Source organism: Carassius gibelio, chromosome A23, assembly GCF_023724105.1.
Source record: "Carassius gibelio isolate Cgi1373 ecotype wild population from Czech Republic chromosome A23, carGib1.2-hapl.c, whole genome shotgun sequence".
Taxonomy (NCBI): Eukaryota; Metazoa; Chordata; class Actinopteri; order Cypriniformes; family Cyprinidae; genus Carassius; species Carassius gibelio.
Genome location: NC_068393.1, coordinates 17,505,738 through 17,521,841, shown reverse-complemented (window position 1 = coordinate 17,521,841; position 16,104 = coordinate 17,505,738). Strand labels below are relative to the sequence as shown.

At 36.3% G+C, this 16,104-nt stretch overlaps 2 protein-coding genes across 4 annotated transcripts; one reads left to right on the top strand and one right to left on the bottom strand.

Annotated features, from left to right (window-relative positions):
* Positions 1-27: 27 nt before the first annotated feature.
* On the bottom strand, positions 28-2,606 carry LOC127944906 (aurora kinase A-interacting protein). 3 transcript variants are annotated; one of them, XM_052541321.1, is made up of 5 exons: positions 2,464-2,606; positions 2,256-2,378; positions 1,834-1,929; positions 1,281-1,747; positions 28-480 (listed from the first exon to the last, which is right to left on the bottom strand). In XM_052541321.1, the coding sequence occupies exons 3-5, from the start codon at positions 1,883-1,885 to the stop codon at positions 364-366; spliced, it is 636 nt and encodes a 211-aa protein (XP_052397281.1). In that variant the 5' UTR covers positions 1,886-1,929; positions 2,256-2,378; positions 2,464-2,606; the 3' UTR covers positions 28-363. The 3 variants fall into 3 exon arrangements, with proteins under 3 accessions (XP_052397281.1, XP_052397283.1, XP_052397282.1); XM_052541323.1 differs by having other exon boundaries at positions 2,256-2,349; positions 2,464-2,482; XM_052541322.1 differs by lacking the exon at positions 2,256-2,378 and having other exon boundaries at positions 2,464-2,580.
* Positions 2,607-4,840: 2,234 nt separating this feature from the next.
* Positions 4,841-15,922, top strand: LOC127944527 (solute carrier family 25 member 33). Its single transcript, XM_052540527.1, has 7 exons — positions 4,841-5,057; positions 10,883-11,056; positions 11,933-12,010; positions 12,920-13,020; positions 13,162-13,228; positions 13,782-14,062; positions 15,010-15,922. The coding sequence occupies exons 1-7, from the start codon at positions 5,017-5,019 to the stop codon at positions 15,210-15,212; spliced, it is 945 nt and encodes a 314-aa protein (XP_052396487.1). The 5' UTR covers positions 4,841-5,016; the 3' UTR covers positions 15,213-15,922.
* The last annotated feature ends 182 nt before the right edge of the window (positions 15,923-16,104 follow it).

The following is a 16,104-nucleotide window of genomic DNA, read 5'->3' as shown; positions in this document are numbered from 1 at the left end:
CTCAAAACAATGCACATCACAAAGAGGCAGGAGATGAAGTCTTTTTTTTATTGCAGTAATAGGCACATATGAAGTAAATATTATTTGATGTCACTGTTTTGCTCCAGATGAAGTTACAGTAGAGTGAAAGGAATTATGAAAAAACACATAACACATTACATAACACACATTTTAAAGGATTCATTCAATTCCAGAATAGAAATTCTGTCATCATTTACTCACCCTCCACTAGTTCCAGACCTGTATGAGTTACTTTCTTCTGTTGCACACAAAAGAAGATATTTAGACAAATGTTGGTATCCGAACAGTTGGGTGAGTTAATGATGACAGAATTTTCATTCTGGAAGTGAACTATTCCTTTAATTAATCTCTTTTATTCTGACTCGTTCTGACATAGACTTGGGGTGCTGTCCATCCATCTGGGGCTCTCTTCAATCCAGCTCTCCTAACGATTCGGGAAAGATCTCGTTCAAACTTAGCCTGAAAAATGTAAGAAATGAACCGAGTGGAACACTATACATCAGTATTGTCTCTAAATGTTAATCACTTGTGTTGGCAATGCATCAGAGTTTGAAAATACAACTTTCATGAGATCTACATTACTTTTCAATCCTCTTTATTAGGAAAAAAAAAAAAACCTTAACACAGCTAATGACACGAATACTTCTGCTCCCAACCACTAGAAAAATAAAAAAATACCTATACCGTACCTTCTGATCACACTGCAAAAAACACAATGTTCTTTCTAAGTATTTCTGTCTTATTTTTCAGTGCAAATGTCTTAAGAATCTTAATATCAAGATACATTCACTTCAGAAGCAAAATGACACAAAATAAGTCTTGAATTTTTGAGAAATCGAGTTTATTATTAAAAAGTGACAAAGTGAGGTAATGATTACCTATTTTAGGTAATAAAACAAGAACAAATATCTGCTAATGGGCTCAGAAAATCATATGTCAAAAGGTAAACAAGTTTTCAAACACCAAAACAGATATTTCTTCATGCTTTAAGCATAAGCTCCCTTAAGTTTGCTAGATTTCTTAAAAAAAAAACACACCTCCTTATGTTAAATTTGCATATCAGATAAATGTTTCTTGATTTAAGAATTTAAGATATTTGTAATGGAAGGCAAAACAAAAATTCAGAGGAAGGCATTTATTTTTTGCAGTGTATGCAACATTTAATGCCATGAATTCTGCTTTAATTTATTGTATTTTAAATCACATAAAAAAAAAACACATTATTTGCTCCTGCTGTGTAGATGACTAACATAACTGACCTGCTTTTTCTTCCGCCTGACATCTTTCACTCTCCTCCTCAGGAACTTGGTCCGTTTTAACAGCTTCTTGTATTTGTGCCTGTTCATCTTCCTTCGTCGGATCTGCAGCACATTCTTGCAGTTCAGTGGTGTTGTGCTTTCCCCATCCTCCAGTAAAGGCACCGCAAACGGAGGCAGCACCATGGATTTTCTCACAATCTCACCTTCCTCCAGAGGCGGTGAAGCCTCCAGCAATGGGGGGAGAGAGTAGCGCAGAGAAAGCCAGCTTTCCAAGGGTGAAACTGAAAGCTTACGGGGCACAAGAACCTCCTCTAACTCTGGCTCAAGAGGTGTCCATAGTTTGGGTGAAACTTTATTGTCAGCAGCTGAAGTGAAGCATCGGATTGAATACTGAAGAGCTCTGAAATGGGTAGAATGACAGTGTTGCACAGCACTGCATAACGCCTGACTCTGGTTCAGCGATGAACCTAGAAAAGAAAATTAGCATGGGAAAATGTACAATGATTTTTTTTTTAAATGTATGTGTTACTAGCACAAATCTGAATAAGCTTACCAGACACTTTTGAAAGCAGGTTCAGTCGTGAAACTACCCTTGGAAGAAACATGGTTTACAGTCCTATGGCCGCTGCACCCTCAAGAGCATCATGGACTGAAAAATATACAAAATACACAGTTGTGTATGGGTGGTTTTTTAACCACATCAATTTTATGTCCCATGAGATGGTTCTTTATTATATGAAGATCACAATAAAGCTATATTGGAAACGTTTTGCAAATATATAAATATATATTTACTTATTTATTTGTTGGTTGGTTGGTTGCTAGCATAAACCTATAAAATGCCTTTAAATTTATATATTCTACTGTTGTTTCACCCTTGTTCCAGACCCAAATAGGAGAAATTAGACTCAGCGAATTTGTAATCAGGGTACAACTAATAAAATCGCTAATCACTTTGTCACAAGATGTACTAACATGAATGTCTCGGTGAATGTCAAGGGTTATGCAGTCCACGCTGGAGAAGTCTTTCATTCAATTTTCATTCAAACCAGCAGCAAATTTTAGCAGGCTTCATAAAATGATAGTCGTTAGTATTACCTGATAAGTATACAGACATGAATACATCTTTAAACAAGTAGACAACTCTTATGCTCTTTTTAGAAATACCAATCAGATTACTTACCTTGCCAGTTCAGAAATTTTCAATGTGAATCTGTCTACTTCCGGTCCATTGAATATGGCGGTTCCCCTAACAACGGATTTAACCTTCGAAGGTTCCGAGCTACATAGCTGTTGTTCTGGATGTCTGAGTCGAATCAGACTGAACTCGGAATGTTTCACGGATCAATCCGGTTGTTTTGAGAAGTGTAAACAACACCAAATCAAAATATGGTCAGATGATATGGTCAGAAATGATCATAGTCGTTGTGGAAAAAAACAAATGAAATATTCCGATTCTCAAAAATCTTTAAGATTCTAAGATAGAATTGTTTTATAAAACAATCTTGTTTCTTATACAATCTAACATATTTTAAACTCGCGTCCTGCTATATCACCTGTTTCTCCTAAAGATGGCGCAGTTTTCAAATATGATAAAACTATTTTTCTTCTGGAAAAGTCATATTCATTCATATGAATGAAGTAAAACTGATGACATATTTAGGACTAGGTTGCAATTCAGTTTAACACTTAGAAATTGTGATGTCTCATATCAAAATAAATATGAACAGGGGCATTCAAAAAATAAATGCACAACTCTGTCTTTCACAGTTATGAAAATAAAATGTGTAATCTGTATTCAAATGAAAATGCTCTAATGTGTTTTTTACAAGATATATTATGTGAGCAATTCTAAATTATACTTCTTTGGTTTTATTTGTTATGCAATAATGACTAAGAACTTTCCAAAAATGATTACAATTTCCTGTGCAGGTTTTTTCTCCTTTCTTTGGTCCTTTTATTATTTTGATCTGTTATTATGTTGCGTATAGATAATTTAGAATATCAAACCTTGTCTCATTCTAAATGGACAAATGGGGAGAAACATATTTATACAATATTGCAATATTTAAAATGACATACAATATTTATTAAAATATTTTCAAGAATATATCAATCAACTTTCAACTTAATTAAATGTGTCTTGAATAAATATTGCCACTTGTGTCATGTAACCATGAAACTCACATCCAGTATTGGTTTAGCTGGCAGCACCATTGCACTTCCCCTGCTTATGCAATAAAAGTGGTCTGTTGCGTACCTTTGGTGGATCAAAAAACAAAACTCTGACATTGAATGTCATGAAGTGTCTGAACTCACTACCAAATCTGCAGGAAACTGGAACAGAATCAAAGACCAGGACATCTTAGTCATTTATATTTGATATTCCCCTGGAGAGAAAAGCAGCTAAGATTAAAATATAGCTAATATTAGAGCCACGCTTCCTATATGACCTAATATCATCTGTCAAGTCATGTTATGTAAGTAAACTGTTTTGCCAAGACTGTCTGTAATTATCATGCATGTGACTAGAAACACCCACAGAACTATCATCACTGTAACTATACATAAGTCTTATAGTTTTTAGTCTTAGATTTAGGAGACTAAATGTAAGACAATGAATTTATCAGAATTGAAAAATAAATAAATAAAAGACAAAAAGAGCAGTGGTAATAGTTTTGCTATCTGCAAAGTGAATAAATATCTGGAATAACTAGTCTTACAGGATGTCTATAAAAGTCAGCCATAAATATAGGCCTACTGTTCAGCCTTAAAATCTAATCAAAAGTAAACTTTATATGTTTTCCTGTGTGTGTGTGTGTGGGGGGGGGGGGGTCGTCAACAAGATGATTATGTGATGATGTTTAGTTTTTTTTTTCTCTCTATCCAGCATAATAGCAAACAATGCAGTGTCAACAACTCTCAATGACCCACTTACCAGTTCATATTAATAAGTGTGCAGTTAGAATTTTTAGCTTCCTCCCCTCACACACCCCTCTTCTCATAGGCTGTGTTGCACCTAGCAGCTTGTCTGTCTGATTACTTTTTTTCACATGCCTGAGTGCTGGATATGGTTTTATATTCACTCCACAATTGACCACAGATACACTGCAGGAGTCTCCACCATTTTAGCTTGTTTATTTTGCCAAAATTATGCATTAGGGTGCTCTATATAAAGAATACTTACATTTTGCAATTGAAAAAAAATTAAATAAAAAATAAAAATTATCAGCATATGGCACTGTACCGATGAATGAAAATAAATTATAAAATAAATGCATTTACTAAATAAAAATTATTGATTGTTTGTTTTTCTGTAGCTATTTTACCTACAGAAAAGGATTAATACATTTGAATTTTAGAGTAGTTTTGGATTAAAGAATGTATGAAAAATTCATGAAATAAAAATAGATTTAATAAATAAAATTGATTTACTGCGAATTTATCCGTATATAACCGGTTATGCACTGCAGAATGTTGCACATGATATTCTGCAGAAGTTTAATTTTACAGTTTTGTTTATGGATGAACCGATGGCGTGACGTCATGGACAACACCCACGTCCAGCCCCTATGACTTGCGTCATGACAGTAACGTTAGTTCTCAGCCTCGGCGTTATCCGGGTTTAAAGCTAAAGGAGCCGGTTGTCGGGCATCATCAGGCCGCTGGCCTAGTGACTACGGTTTGGTTTTTATTTCAAGTTTAACGTTTTGGTGAGGTACGATGGCTCTTTGAAATGGCACAGAAAGACACCCTGTTACATCTCTTCGCAGGGGGGTGAGTGGAAATTACTTGTTTATAACGTTAACGTAGATGTATTTATATATTGTATGAAACCGAGGTTGACGGTTCCTGGTTATAAGGTCGATAACAGCTTTAAACGCACTGCAGTGACTTTTACTGAATGTTACATTAATCTTAGACGAGAAAGCATTTTTTAGACCGATTTTCTGTTAGTAATATCCCCTCTGTGATATTTCGACGAGGAGTTTAAATGAAGACAGCTCTTGTTAGCATTTAGCTAACATTAGCGTTGAAACTAGCCGGTGCTGCATCAGTCACGCAACCGAAGCGCTTTACATATCATTTAAATACGCGAGCGGGTTTAGTGCTCAACACTAATATAAATAGAAATTAATAACACTTTTATTAACTGTTGTAAAATAGTGCCAGGACCGTATAATCTCTATTTCGGTCTAGCTAGTCAAAGACAGCAGTGTGTGAGCCACGAGACGAGGCTCATCTCTCGGGTGCTCTTCATGTGCTGATATTGAAATGTCAAATGTGTGCATATACGTGTGATATGTGGATTTAAGATATAACTAAATAACCGTTTACGCAGAGATAGTTTGCTTTATCACCCTTTGAATATTTAAATAGAAGCTTCTTTGCCTTACATAAATGCATCCAAGGTCGTTCCGCAGTTATTTACGTCTTGCGACCCGTTTTGATATCAGTGCTTATCTACTACTCCCTTAAGGCTGATATTGATTTATTGTTGTCATTTTGGGCTCGTGTATGTCACAATTTCTCAATAGTATGAGAACATTCATGTGTTTTGTGCGCATTTTAATGCGTTGCCTTTGCGCATGCTGTTCAATGCCACCTGCTCTTAATAAAATGTGGCTGGAGAAGTGCTTGCTTCTTTGCAAGGACAGAGAGCTTCATACTCATGTCGAGCATGTGTGCTAGCTAGAGTAATGAATAGAGGTTAACGTGTGGCTGCTATTTAAAAGAAGAATTGACATGCTTTGTGAAATTATATTATAATTCTACTCTTAAAAAAAAATCTAACTACCTTTCTAATCTTTTTGTATTTTATTTTCATTCATTATGCAATTATGTGTGTATTATACACCCACCCACCTACCCACCTACCTACCTACCTACCTACCTAAAGGATTGTTAGGAACACCATACTAATACTGTATTTGACCCGCTTTCGCCTTCAGAACGGCCTTAATTCTACGTAGCATTGATTCAACAAGTTGGTGAAAGCATTCTTTAGAAATGTAGACCCATATTGATAGGATAGCTTCTTGCAGTTGATGGAGATTTGTGGGATGCACATCCAGGGCACAAAGCTCCCATTCCACCACATCCCAAAGATGCTCTATTGGGTTGAGATCTGGTGACTGTGGGGGCCATTTTAGTACAGTGAACTCATTGTCATGTTCAAGAAACCAATTTGAAATAATTCAAGCTTTGTGACATGTTGCATTATCCTGGAAGTATTCATCAGAGGATGGGTACATGGTGGTGGGTACATAATTCAAGCTTTGTGACATGGTGCATTATCCTGCTGGAAGTAGCCAGTGGGTACATGGTGGTCATAAAGGGATGGACATGGTCAGAAAAAATGCTCAGGTAGGCCGTGTCATTTAAACGATGCCCAATTGGCACTAAGGGGCCTAAAGTGTGCCAAGAAAACATCCCCCACACTATTACACCACCACCACCAGCCTGCACAGTGGTAACAAGGCATGATGGATCCATGTTCTCATTCCGTTTAAGACAAATTCTGACTCTACCATCTGAATGTCTCAACAGAAATCGAGACTCATCAGACCAGGCAAACGTTTTCCAGTCTTCAACGGTCCAATTTTGGAGAGCTCATGCAAATTGTAGCCTCTTTTTCCTATTTGTAGTGGAGATGAGTGGTACCCGGTGGGGTCTTCTGCTGTTGTAGCCCATCCGCCTCAAGATTGTGCGTGTTGTGGCTTCACAAATGCTTTGCTGCATACCTCGGTTGTAATGAGTGGTTATTTCAGTCAAAGTTTCTCTTCTATCAGCTTGAATCAATCGGCCCATTCTCCTCTGATCTCTAGCATCAACAAGGCATTTTCGGCCACAGGACTGCTGCATACTGGATGTTTTTCCTTTTTCAAACCATTCTTTGTAAATCCTAGAAATGGTTGTGCGTGGAGATCCCAGTAATTGAGCAGATTGTGATATACTCAGACCGGCCCGTCTGGCACCAACAACCATGCCACGCTCAAAATTGCTTAAATCACCTTTCTTTCCCATTCTGACATTCAGTTTGAAGTTCAGGATATTGTCTTGACCAGGAGCACACCCCTAAATGCACTGAAGCAACTGCCATGTGATTGGTTGATTAGATAATTGCATTAATGAGAAATTGAACATGTGTTCCTAATAATCCTTTAGGTGTGTCTGTGTGTGTGTGTGTGTATAAGACCTCTAACACTAGCTTGCTCTATTCTTTTTCTATTCTATCTGTTTTCTTTTTATGTATTATATTATTTAAAAGCCCTTGCCACATGTACTGTGTTAAGCTAACTGAGACTTGTTATAGCACTTATATAGCATTACTCTTTGTTGTTTTTGATTGCTTCCACTGTCCTCATTTGTAAGTCGCTTTGGATAAAAGCGTCTGATAAATGAATAAATGTATATTATAAAGTCAAAATGTTGCACCAGAATTAAATGACTGCCTTTTATTTATTGCACTGTGACTGAAGGCAAAACATATGAGTGAGTTTTTTTTATATTTCAAGTATTTTAGTTTGTAAAACTTGGAGTGTAGTTTTTATTCTTAATATTAATAAAATGTATTTTGTATAGCTAATAATAAATATAACTTCTTATGAAAATAAATACAGCATATATATATATATATTTTTTTTTTAAATTATGTTTATATATATATATATATATATATATATATATATATATATATATATATATATATATATATAATATATATTTTAAATATATAATTAAAAAAAAAAAAAAAAATACAATTTCATCATCTCTTTTCACATTTTCAATGGATACCCTGAAAATTGACAAGGAAAAAAAAAATGTTTATTGGGTTAAACTTGAAGTCAGAAAAGAAAAAAACTATGATCATGGATCCTGTAAATGTCTTCGGGGAACGCTATAGGCATAGAAAGATGTTATCACATCAGTGTTTGCATGTTGCCAGTTAATTTTTTTGTCATATAACTGAAGTTCTAAGTTAATCATTTCAATGCCAGATTGCTAATGTTCTAACAGAGTTTTGAGCTCAATTAAACATTAGTTAGATTTAGGTGAGTTGTTGTGAAGGCTACAGACATCTGCATGTGTTTTATTCAAACGTGGGCATTATATAATCATGCCCCAAGGATTGTTTGTCTGTTACAAACTGGTTTGTTATAAAAACATTACCCTTTGTGCTCCGTGAGCTGATGAGAAGGCAAGCTGTGTGAAGTAAGTCAAGAGGAGACTTGCATCAGTGTTGGGCTAAAGGCTTTTGTTGAGGTACATCTGCCCTTGTAACTGAATGTTTCTTAGACAGATTTGTGATTAATCTGTCCCTTATTTGCTGTCCTGATGTCAGAGGCATTGTGCTCTACCCATGTCTTGTACTTCTCTAACACAACCCGAGACCTGTGTCAACATGTTTTGACTTCTGTGAAACATGATCTGTGATTGAGCTCTTGTAACTTATTTGCTTCAAGTCTCACTAGAAGATGGTACATAACAGTGTTAAGTGTAATTAGTGGGTTCTAAAAAAAAAAAAAATTACAGGTTGGGCTGGATTTTTCCAATTCGTTGGTTAACATGTGTTTTTCAATTTCTTTTGTTTACATGGTCAGGCTCTTCATCTCAGTTTGATTAGATTAAACCAGTGCATTTATTTTGTAATGTGAATCACGATCAATGTCACCTGCGTCACATTGTGTCATTTTGATAAAGTTCAGTTTGTTTGCCTTGACCTCAATCTCATACTCTGGACTCATACAACAGCCACAAAGGTTGTCCACAAGCATTGCTGACGCGCACACTTATATTTGCGTCTAAAGTTTAGTTTGAAGTAGATTTTAGTGTTACCTCCAACAGCAAGTGTAACGGCAGCTTTTATCAGATTTTGTAATCACAATTTGGTGTGTGTTTAGTTAATCTGGAGGTCCTCAACCTTTTAAAGGGTTCAACCAAAAATGAAAATTATGTCATTAATGACTCACCCTCATGTCGTTCCAAACCTGTAAGACCTCCGTTCATCTTGGATGATTTTTTGGATTTAGTCATAGTTTTCTGTCCCTCCATTGAAAATGTATGTGCGGGATACTGTCCATGTCCAGAAAGGTAATAAAAACATCATCAAAGTAGTCCATGTGACATCAGAGGGTCAGTTAGAATTTCTTGAAGCATAAAATACATTTTGGTCCAAAAATAACAAAAACTCAACTTTATTCAGCATTGTCTTCTCTTCCAGGTCTGTCCGATTTAACCGGTTCTTCTTAGTGAACCGTTGACCAGTTCACCAAATAGAACTGAATCGTTTGAAGCTGTTTGCGTCTCCAATAAGCATTAATCCAGAAGTGACTTTAGCTGTTAACTTTTTTTAACGTGGCTGACACTCCCTCGGAGTAAAAAAAAAACAAAAAAACAATATCCCGGAGTAATTCATGTACTCAAACAGTACACTGACTGAACTGCTGTGAAGAGAGAACTGAAGATGAACATCGAGCTGAGCCAGATAATGAACGAAAGATTGAATCGTTCTCGAGTCAAGATCCGGTTGCATCGGTTTTCGGGTTACCTGTAGTGATGGGAAGTTCGGTTCTTTCGGACGGTTCGATTCCATAAACCAGTTGAAAAATATGGTTCACCGGTTCTTTTGCGCTCGACGTAATGCCGTCATTGGCGATGATTGCCCTTGATTCAAGCCTTCGGTTTACCTGCGCTTATTACATTAGTACAGAATCAGTTCAGAATCAATCGCCAAAAAAATCAGGTCTGTTCAGATGCTCTGTGTGTCGGTCTGCTTCACACTGAATCACACATATGCAGTATCATCAACTCCTCGATTCTCGAATCGGACGCGTCTGACAGAAACGGTTCTTGGTTCAGTGTACAGGTGATCCGAAAACCGATGTTCATCTTCAGTCCTCTCTTCACAGCAGTTCAGTCAGTGTTGAATTACTCCGGGGATATTGGTTTATTGTAACTAAGAGGGAGTGCCACGTTAAAGTTAACAGCTTAAGTCATTTGTGGATTAATGCTTTTTGGAGACACGAACCGTTTCAAATGATTCAGTTCGATTTGGTGAACTGGTTCAACCGTTGTTTTTGGACCAAAATGTATTTTCGATGCTTCAAGAAATTCTAACTGACCCTATGATGTCACATGGACTACTTTGATGATGTTTTTATTACCTTTCTGGGCATGGACAGTATACTGCACATAGATTTTCAATGGAGGGACAGAAAGCTCTTGGTCTAAATCTAAAATATCTTAAACTGTGTTCCGAAGATGAACGGAGGTCTTATGGGTTTGGAACGACGTGAGGGTGAGTCATTAATTACATAATGAATTTTCATCAGGCATTACTCCAGTCTTCAGTGATCCTTCAGAGATCATTCTAATATGCTGATTTAATGCTCTAAAAACATTGTATCAATGTCGAAAATAGTTGTGTTGCTTCACTTTTCTGGGGATTTTTTCATGATTCTTTGATGAAAAAAAAAAAAGTAAAAAATAAGCAGCATTTGTTATTTGAAATGATCTCCTATAGCATTATAAATATTCATTGTTCCATATGATCAATTTAATGAATAGTTGCTGACTTAAAGTATTTATTCTCTCCACAGGTGTGGTGGAACTGTAGGTGCCATCATGACCTGCCCCCTGGAGGTATTAAAAACCAGACTACAGTCATCTGGCCTCACCCTCAGACCTGTTTTCCAGGTCCAGCTGGGCGCATTCAACGGTGCTGGCGTCATTAGACCAGGACCCGTCACCCCTGGCTTGCTACAAGTGCTACGGTAAGCAAGGAAGTACAAACTATATGAAGTAGTCATCCACCCTGAATGTTAATGTGCCTGAGCGTAGATCCGAAACCTCTGTGGGACGGCACCGTTTGATGTCTGAAGTCTGATGTGTGGATGCATTTAGCGACTGGATTGGAGCTTCTAAATGAAGCAGATTAAAGCTGCTCTTAACCTGCAGTTAGCTGCTGCAGTTGATGATGATAAAGAGCAGGGTTTGCCTTATGTTAAGGCAAAAGAGTTTGTAAGTGTTCCTTGTGAATATATCTATTTTGTGTGATTGGGCACAGCATGGCATTGCTCTAAGGAATATTCATGTCACATGATACCTTCTTGTTGTGCTCTGATTACTAGCAGCAAATATAAGGTGTCCCTGACTAAGCATATCTGTGGGAGTGTATGGGTCTACGTGACTTCCAAACCCTCAAGAGAGACATTTAAATTTAGTCAAATTGTTCAATATCTAACTTGAAAACAGGACACAATGTCTGACCTTTATTCTTCTTGAGGAAGAATTTACCCTGTGACTCATTTTTTGTGTTGAAGTAGATGTTTGAATGGCTATTTCTTTCAGGAAGTGATATATTATCAATCCGTAATGACAAACAGAACTTCTGGAAAGTCACTTAATGAGAAGCATGATTCATTACTGTCGACATTCAGTATTTATCTGAAAGAGGCTATTGTTTCTTATGAGTGGATTATAAAGGAAATGAATGTGTGTAAAGGGGTCACTAGTTTTGCAGCACAATGGCATTGTTCAAAATAAGCTGTGTAAGTGTATTGTTAAACTGGTTTTGTGCAATCTGACTGAAATAAAAGCCACACAGTAATGTTACATCTGTTTAAATCTCATATCTCTTTCCTCATCAGGTCAATTCTAGAGAAAGAGGGACCAAAATCTCTATTCAGAGGATTGGGACCAAATCTTGTTGGTGTTGCACCTTCAAGGTAATGGTTCAATTCAGTTTTGTGCAAATCAAGGTTCGATTATAAATTACCCACTCTACAGGTCAATTTGTTATACAAATATAAATGCATACTTACATAATACATGCATACTTTTTTATTTTTATCAACATCACAGGTCTGTCATTTTAAATATTGAGTTTTTTTATTTCCTGTTACAAGAATGTTTCCAGTAGTGAAATGGTCATGTAAAATTATCAGTACTGTGCTTGCATCATTCCTTAGTGACATGAATATTGACAAGGTGTAAAACAGTAACTTATGACCAAGCGCTGACGTTTTGTTGGATACGGTCCAATGATAATTAAAAATATATTTCTACCTAACAGTAACAGTGCCTTTCCTTGTAACTTTAAACAAAGAAAAAGTAGCATATACATAATAATACTGTAATATAATATTATACTAAATTTCTTCTTAACATAATCGTTCCTTTTATTGTGATGTTCATTTGTATTAGGAAAAGTAGTTGATGTTTAGATAAGGTAAAAAAAAAAAAAGGTGATAATTCTTAATAGTAGTGAGTTTTATTTATTCATAAATTACATTCAAATTAAAATGAATTCTAAGCAGGCTAGAAATCTTTTTTCACTGTAGTTCACTGAAAATGTAGTCGTTTTTCCCCACAGTCATCATGGCAGCATTAGATCTGGGTGTTTAATCAGCTCTTGTGTAGTCTGTTCCAGACATTCAACAAAGAGAACGGACAGCACTGTCAGGAACTCACTGCAAGCTGTTTGGCTTGATAAAACATTGGCAGCCTTTCGTGCGAACAGCCCTTTTTCATGTTGAAATGAACTCTGCACTGTCATTCATGGAGAGGAAGCAGGGGCTGTTGAGTTCAACAGACTTAAGGCACTGATATTCTGTTCTCCTTCTGTTATTCTTCAGGGCGATCTACTTTGCAGCTTATTCAAAGTCAAAAGAGACTTTCAATGGCATCTTTGTCCCAAACAGTGGAATTGTCCACATGTCCTCAGCTGGCTTTGCAGGTGATGCCTTATGGTTGTTAGAAAAAAAAAAACACTTATGCAACATTGCTGATAAAGTTACCCAGAACTTGAGGAAAATTTATGATGCTTTCAAAGAAAAAAGTGGTTGTTTGTTTCCCTAATTGCATTGTTTTTCTTCAGCATTTGTCACAAACTCCCTGATGAATCCTGTCTGGATGGTCAAAACAAGAATGCAGCTTGAGAGAAAGTATGTTAATGCTGTAGACTTTCACCCTGCTTTACTCACAACAGGGAACTTGCATGAGGGCATTGCACGCATCTGTATCAGACACATTCCCAGATAACGTGAGGATAATGAGTTTTTAAGATGGGAGACATACAGAGCACTGTTTCTGTTACGCAAATGTCATGATGATTAGCATGTGATCCAGTCTGCTACTGTGCAAATAACCACCTTGACACAGCCATCTGGGCTTAGCAGGCATGTTCTATATTTGCGCTACAAAGAGAGCCGACGGTAAACTGTTAGAGTCAGATGAGAAAAGTATGTCAACTGGTACAGTCTGAAAATAGTCTGGCATTTAATTGTCCCTCCCACTCTGCACGGAAACTAGGTTTGTGCATTGCAAATTAAAGTTGCAAATGGACCTTTCAAAGTCTTTGGCTTTGATTTTAGTATTCAGTGCCTAAACTAGGTTTTGAAACCATAACTGTTACCTCAGCGTTAATCATGCTAAATTCTTGACCTTTGTAATCCATTTGTTCATGATCACCTGACAGACTGTCTCGATGTCCTCCAGGGCACGTGGGGAGAAGAAAATGAACGCGTTTCAATGTGCGCGGTACGTGTACAAGACTGAAGGCATGCGAGGTTTTTACCGGGGCCTGACAGCATCGTATGCCGGAATCTCCGAGACCATGATCTGCTTCCTTATTTACGAGACTCTGAAGAAGTACCTAGCACAAAGTCGGTTCACCACACCAGACACTGACACAGAAAAAGGGGCTTCAGATTTCTTGGGCCTCATGGCTGCTGCTGCATTTGCCAAGGGTTGTGCCTCCTGCATAGCCTATCCACATGGTAGGTTGTTATTACCTGTCAGCCAGTGTAAACCAGCATCAGCCAGTCTGTCTAAAAATAAACATAGATTGCTTCCTCTTTAGAAGAAAGACTTGCACTTTTACAACAGGACTTGAAGTGCATGAAGAATAAAGTGAAATAACATTTTGATGGTTAAAAAAAACTAATATGAATATAGGCAAGTTTTAGTTGCATGTTGCAGGTCATTAAAACAACATGCAGTTATTCCTAATGGGATGAATTGCTAAAAAAAAAAACACGCGAAGAACTTGCCCGGGTTATAATTGACCCTAAAAAAAAAAAAAAAAAAAAGTAATTGATTTTAATTAAACATGACAAGTAAAGACTTTTACGTTGTAAAGTTCATAAAAAAATTTAGCAACAACTTTATTTTTTCCATTATTTTTTCTCAGGGATAATGTGATATAAAGACTGGAGTAATGTCAAATTCAGCTTTGTCATCACAGGAACAAATTGCATTTTTGATAGAAAACCATTATTTCAAATTGTAATAATATTTCACAATATTAATAATGTTGATGTATAATTTTTAATGAAATAAATGCAGCTTTGGTGAGCATGAGAGGCTTCTTTCAAAAACATTTACAAAATCTTTACCATCTCCAAACTTGAATGGTAGATTTATACATGTAATGAAAAAAATAGTTATTTTATTTATTTATTTTTAAATCTTACTTCTATACTACCAATGGAAAGTTGGGATTCCGTAAGATAAAAAAAAATACCGTAATGTTTCATAAAGCAAGGATGCATGAAAATTGATCAATAGTGATTTAATTTATTTTTTTTCACAAAAGCTTTTTATTTAAAATGCTAATCAAAATTCCTGAATTTTCTTTATAAGAATTTAAGAGTAAGGACTTACAGAAACATCTACATCTCCTCATTTTTAATAACCAACATTTATTGGTGTGTTTTTTTTGTAGAGGTAATTCGGACAAGACTAAGAGAAGAAGGAAGCAAATACAAGTACTTCTTTCAGACGGCACGCCTAGTGGCGGTGGAAGAGGGATATGCAGCTTTTTACAGAGGACTCATTCCACAGCTCATCAGACAAATCCCCAACACCGCCATAGTGCTGTCCACCTATGAGCTCATTGTCCATCTGCTGGGTGAAACCCCCAAATGAAGCTGCACACAACATACATTTGACCTGCAGCTAAAGTGGACCGGAAAGAATCCATCGTAGAAAGGGATGTTTATTTGAATTACCCAAAGACTTTAAATAGCTTTTTTTATTTTAAGTTGACTGCATATGTTATAAGAACTGTTTTGCTTGTTTGTGTGTTATGTAAGTGGCGCATATTGCATAGCTACTCCATGATGTTTGTGTATACTGTATCAGTGTACAGCAAAAGTTCAACTGAATATAAAAATAGGGCTTTTAAGTTAACTAAATTATTCTTATTATAAGTAGCTTTTTGTTGCAGGCCATTGAAGTCTTTGGATCTATGATATGGTACATGTCCAAGAGTTTTGTAGAGTTTAAGAGGAGTTAATCATTGGTGGATCCGGGTTTTATTATGTTCTTTTGAAGGAATGCAGATGATACTGTAATGGGGCGTAGAATAGCTTGTTAGCAGCCAACAAGCTCAGGTTGCAATATCACTTCATGACAACTAGTAGCACTGGAATCTGACCAATCAATTCCATTCACCTCTTTACTAGAAACCTTTAATCTGTTTACTATATGTTATAGTTGTTAATCTTTTACAGAAAAGAGGGCCTTGATGCATATGCTGCTGTCGGTTTGATAAATTAAATAAGGACAATTATTTTTGTTGTTGTTGTTGTTGGGAATGCAAAATGAACCACATAAATAAATATACCTTTTTAAGACTTTATGAATTTTATGTATGTTAGCAAGGCTTTGTAAAATAAGGTTTGTGTCATGTGATGTCAACGGTTTATTTTGAAGGTTCCAAAACATGAACACGATCTTTGAGCCTTCTAGTAGTAAATGTCATATATCTTGTGCCACATTGCTGTACAAAGTGAGAGGCATGTATGAATCATTTGTT

Excerpts from the sequence above, each read along its gene's own strand:
- LOC127944906 (XM_052541321.1), bottom strand. The coding sequence starts at position 1,885 with ATGTTTCTTCCAAGGGTAGTTTCACGACTGAACCTGCTTTCAAAAGTG. Across the intron at positions 1,748-1,833 it reads CCTGCTTTCAAAAGTGTCTG|GTTCATCGCTGAACCAGAGT; the intron begins GTAAGCTTATTC and ends TTTCTTTTCTAG. Across the intron at positions 481-1,280 it reads TCAGGCGGAAGAAAAAGCAG|GCTAAGTTTGAACGAGATCT; the intron begins GTCAGTTATGTT and ends TACATTTTTCAG.
- LOC127944527 (XM_052540527.1), top strand. The coding sequence starts at position 5,017 with ATGGCACAGAAAGACACCCTGTTACATCTCTTCGCAGGGGG. Across the intron at positions 12,011-12,919 it reads GTTGGTGTTGCACCTTCAAG|GGCGATCTACTTTGCAGCTT; the intron begins GTAATGGTTCAA and ends GTTATTCTTCAG. Across the intron at positions 13,021-13,161 it reads GTCCTCAGCTGGCTTTGCAG|CATTTGTCACAAACTCCCTG; the intron begins GTGATGCCTTAT and ends GTTTTTCTTCAG.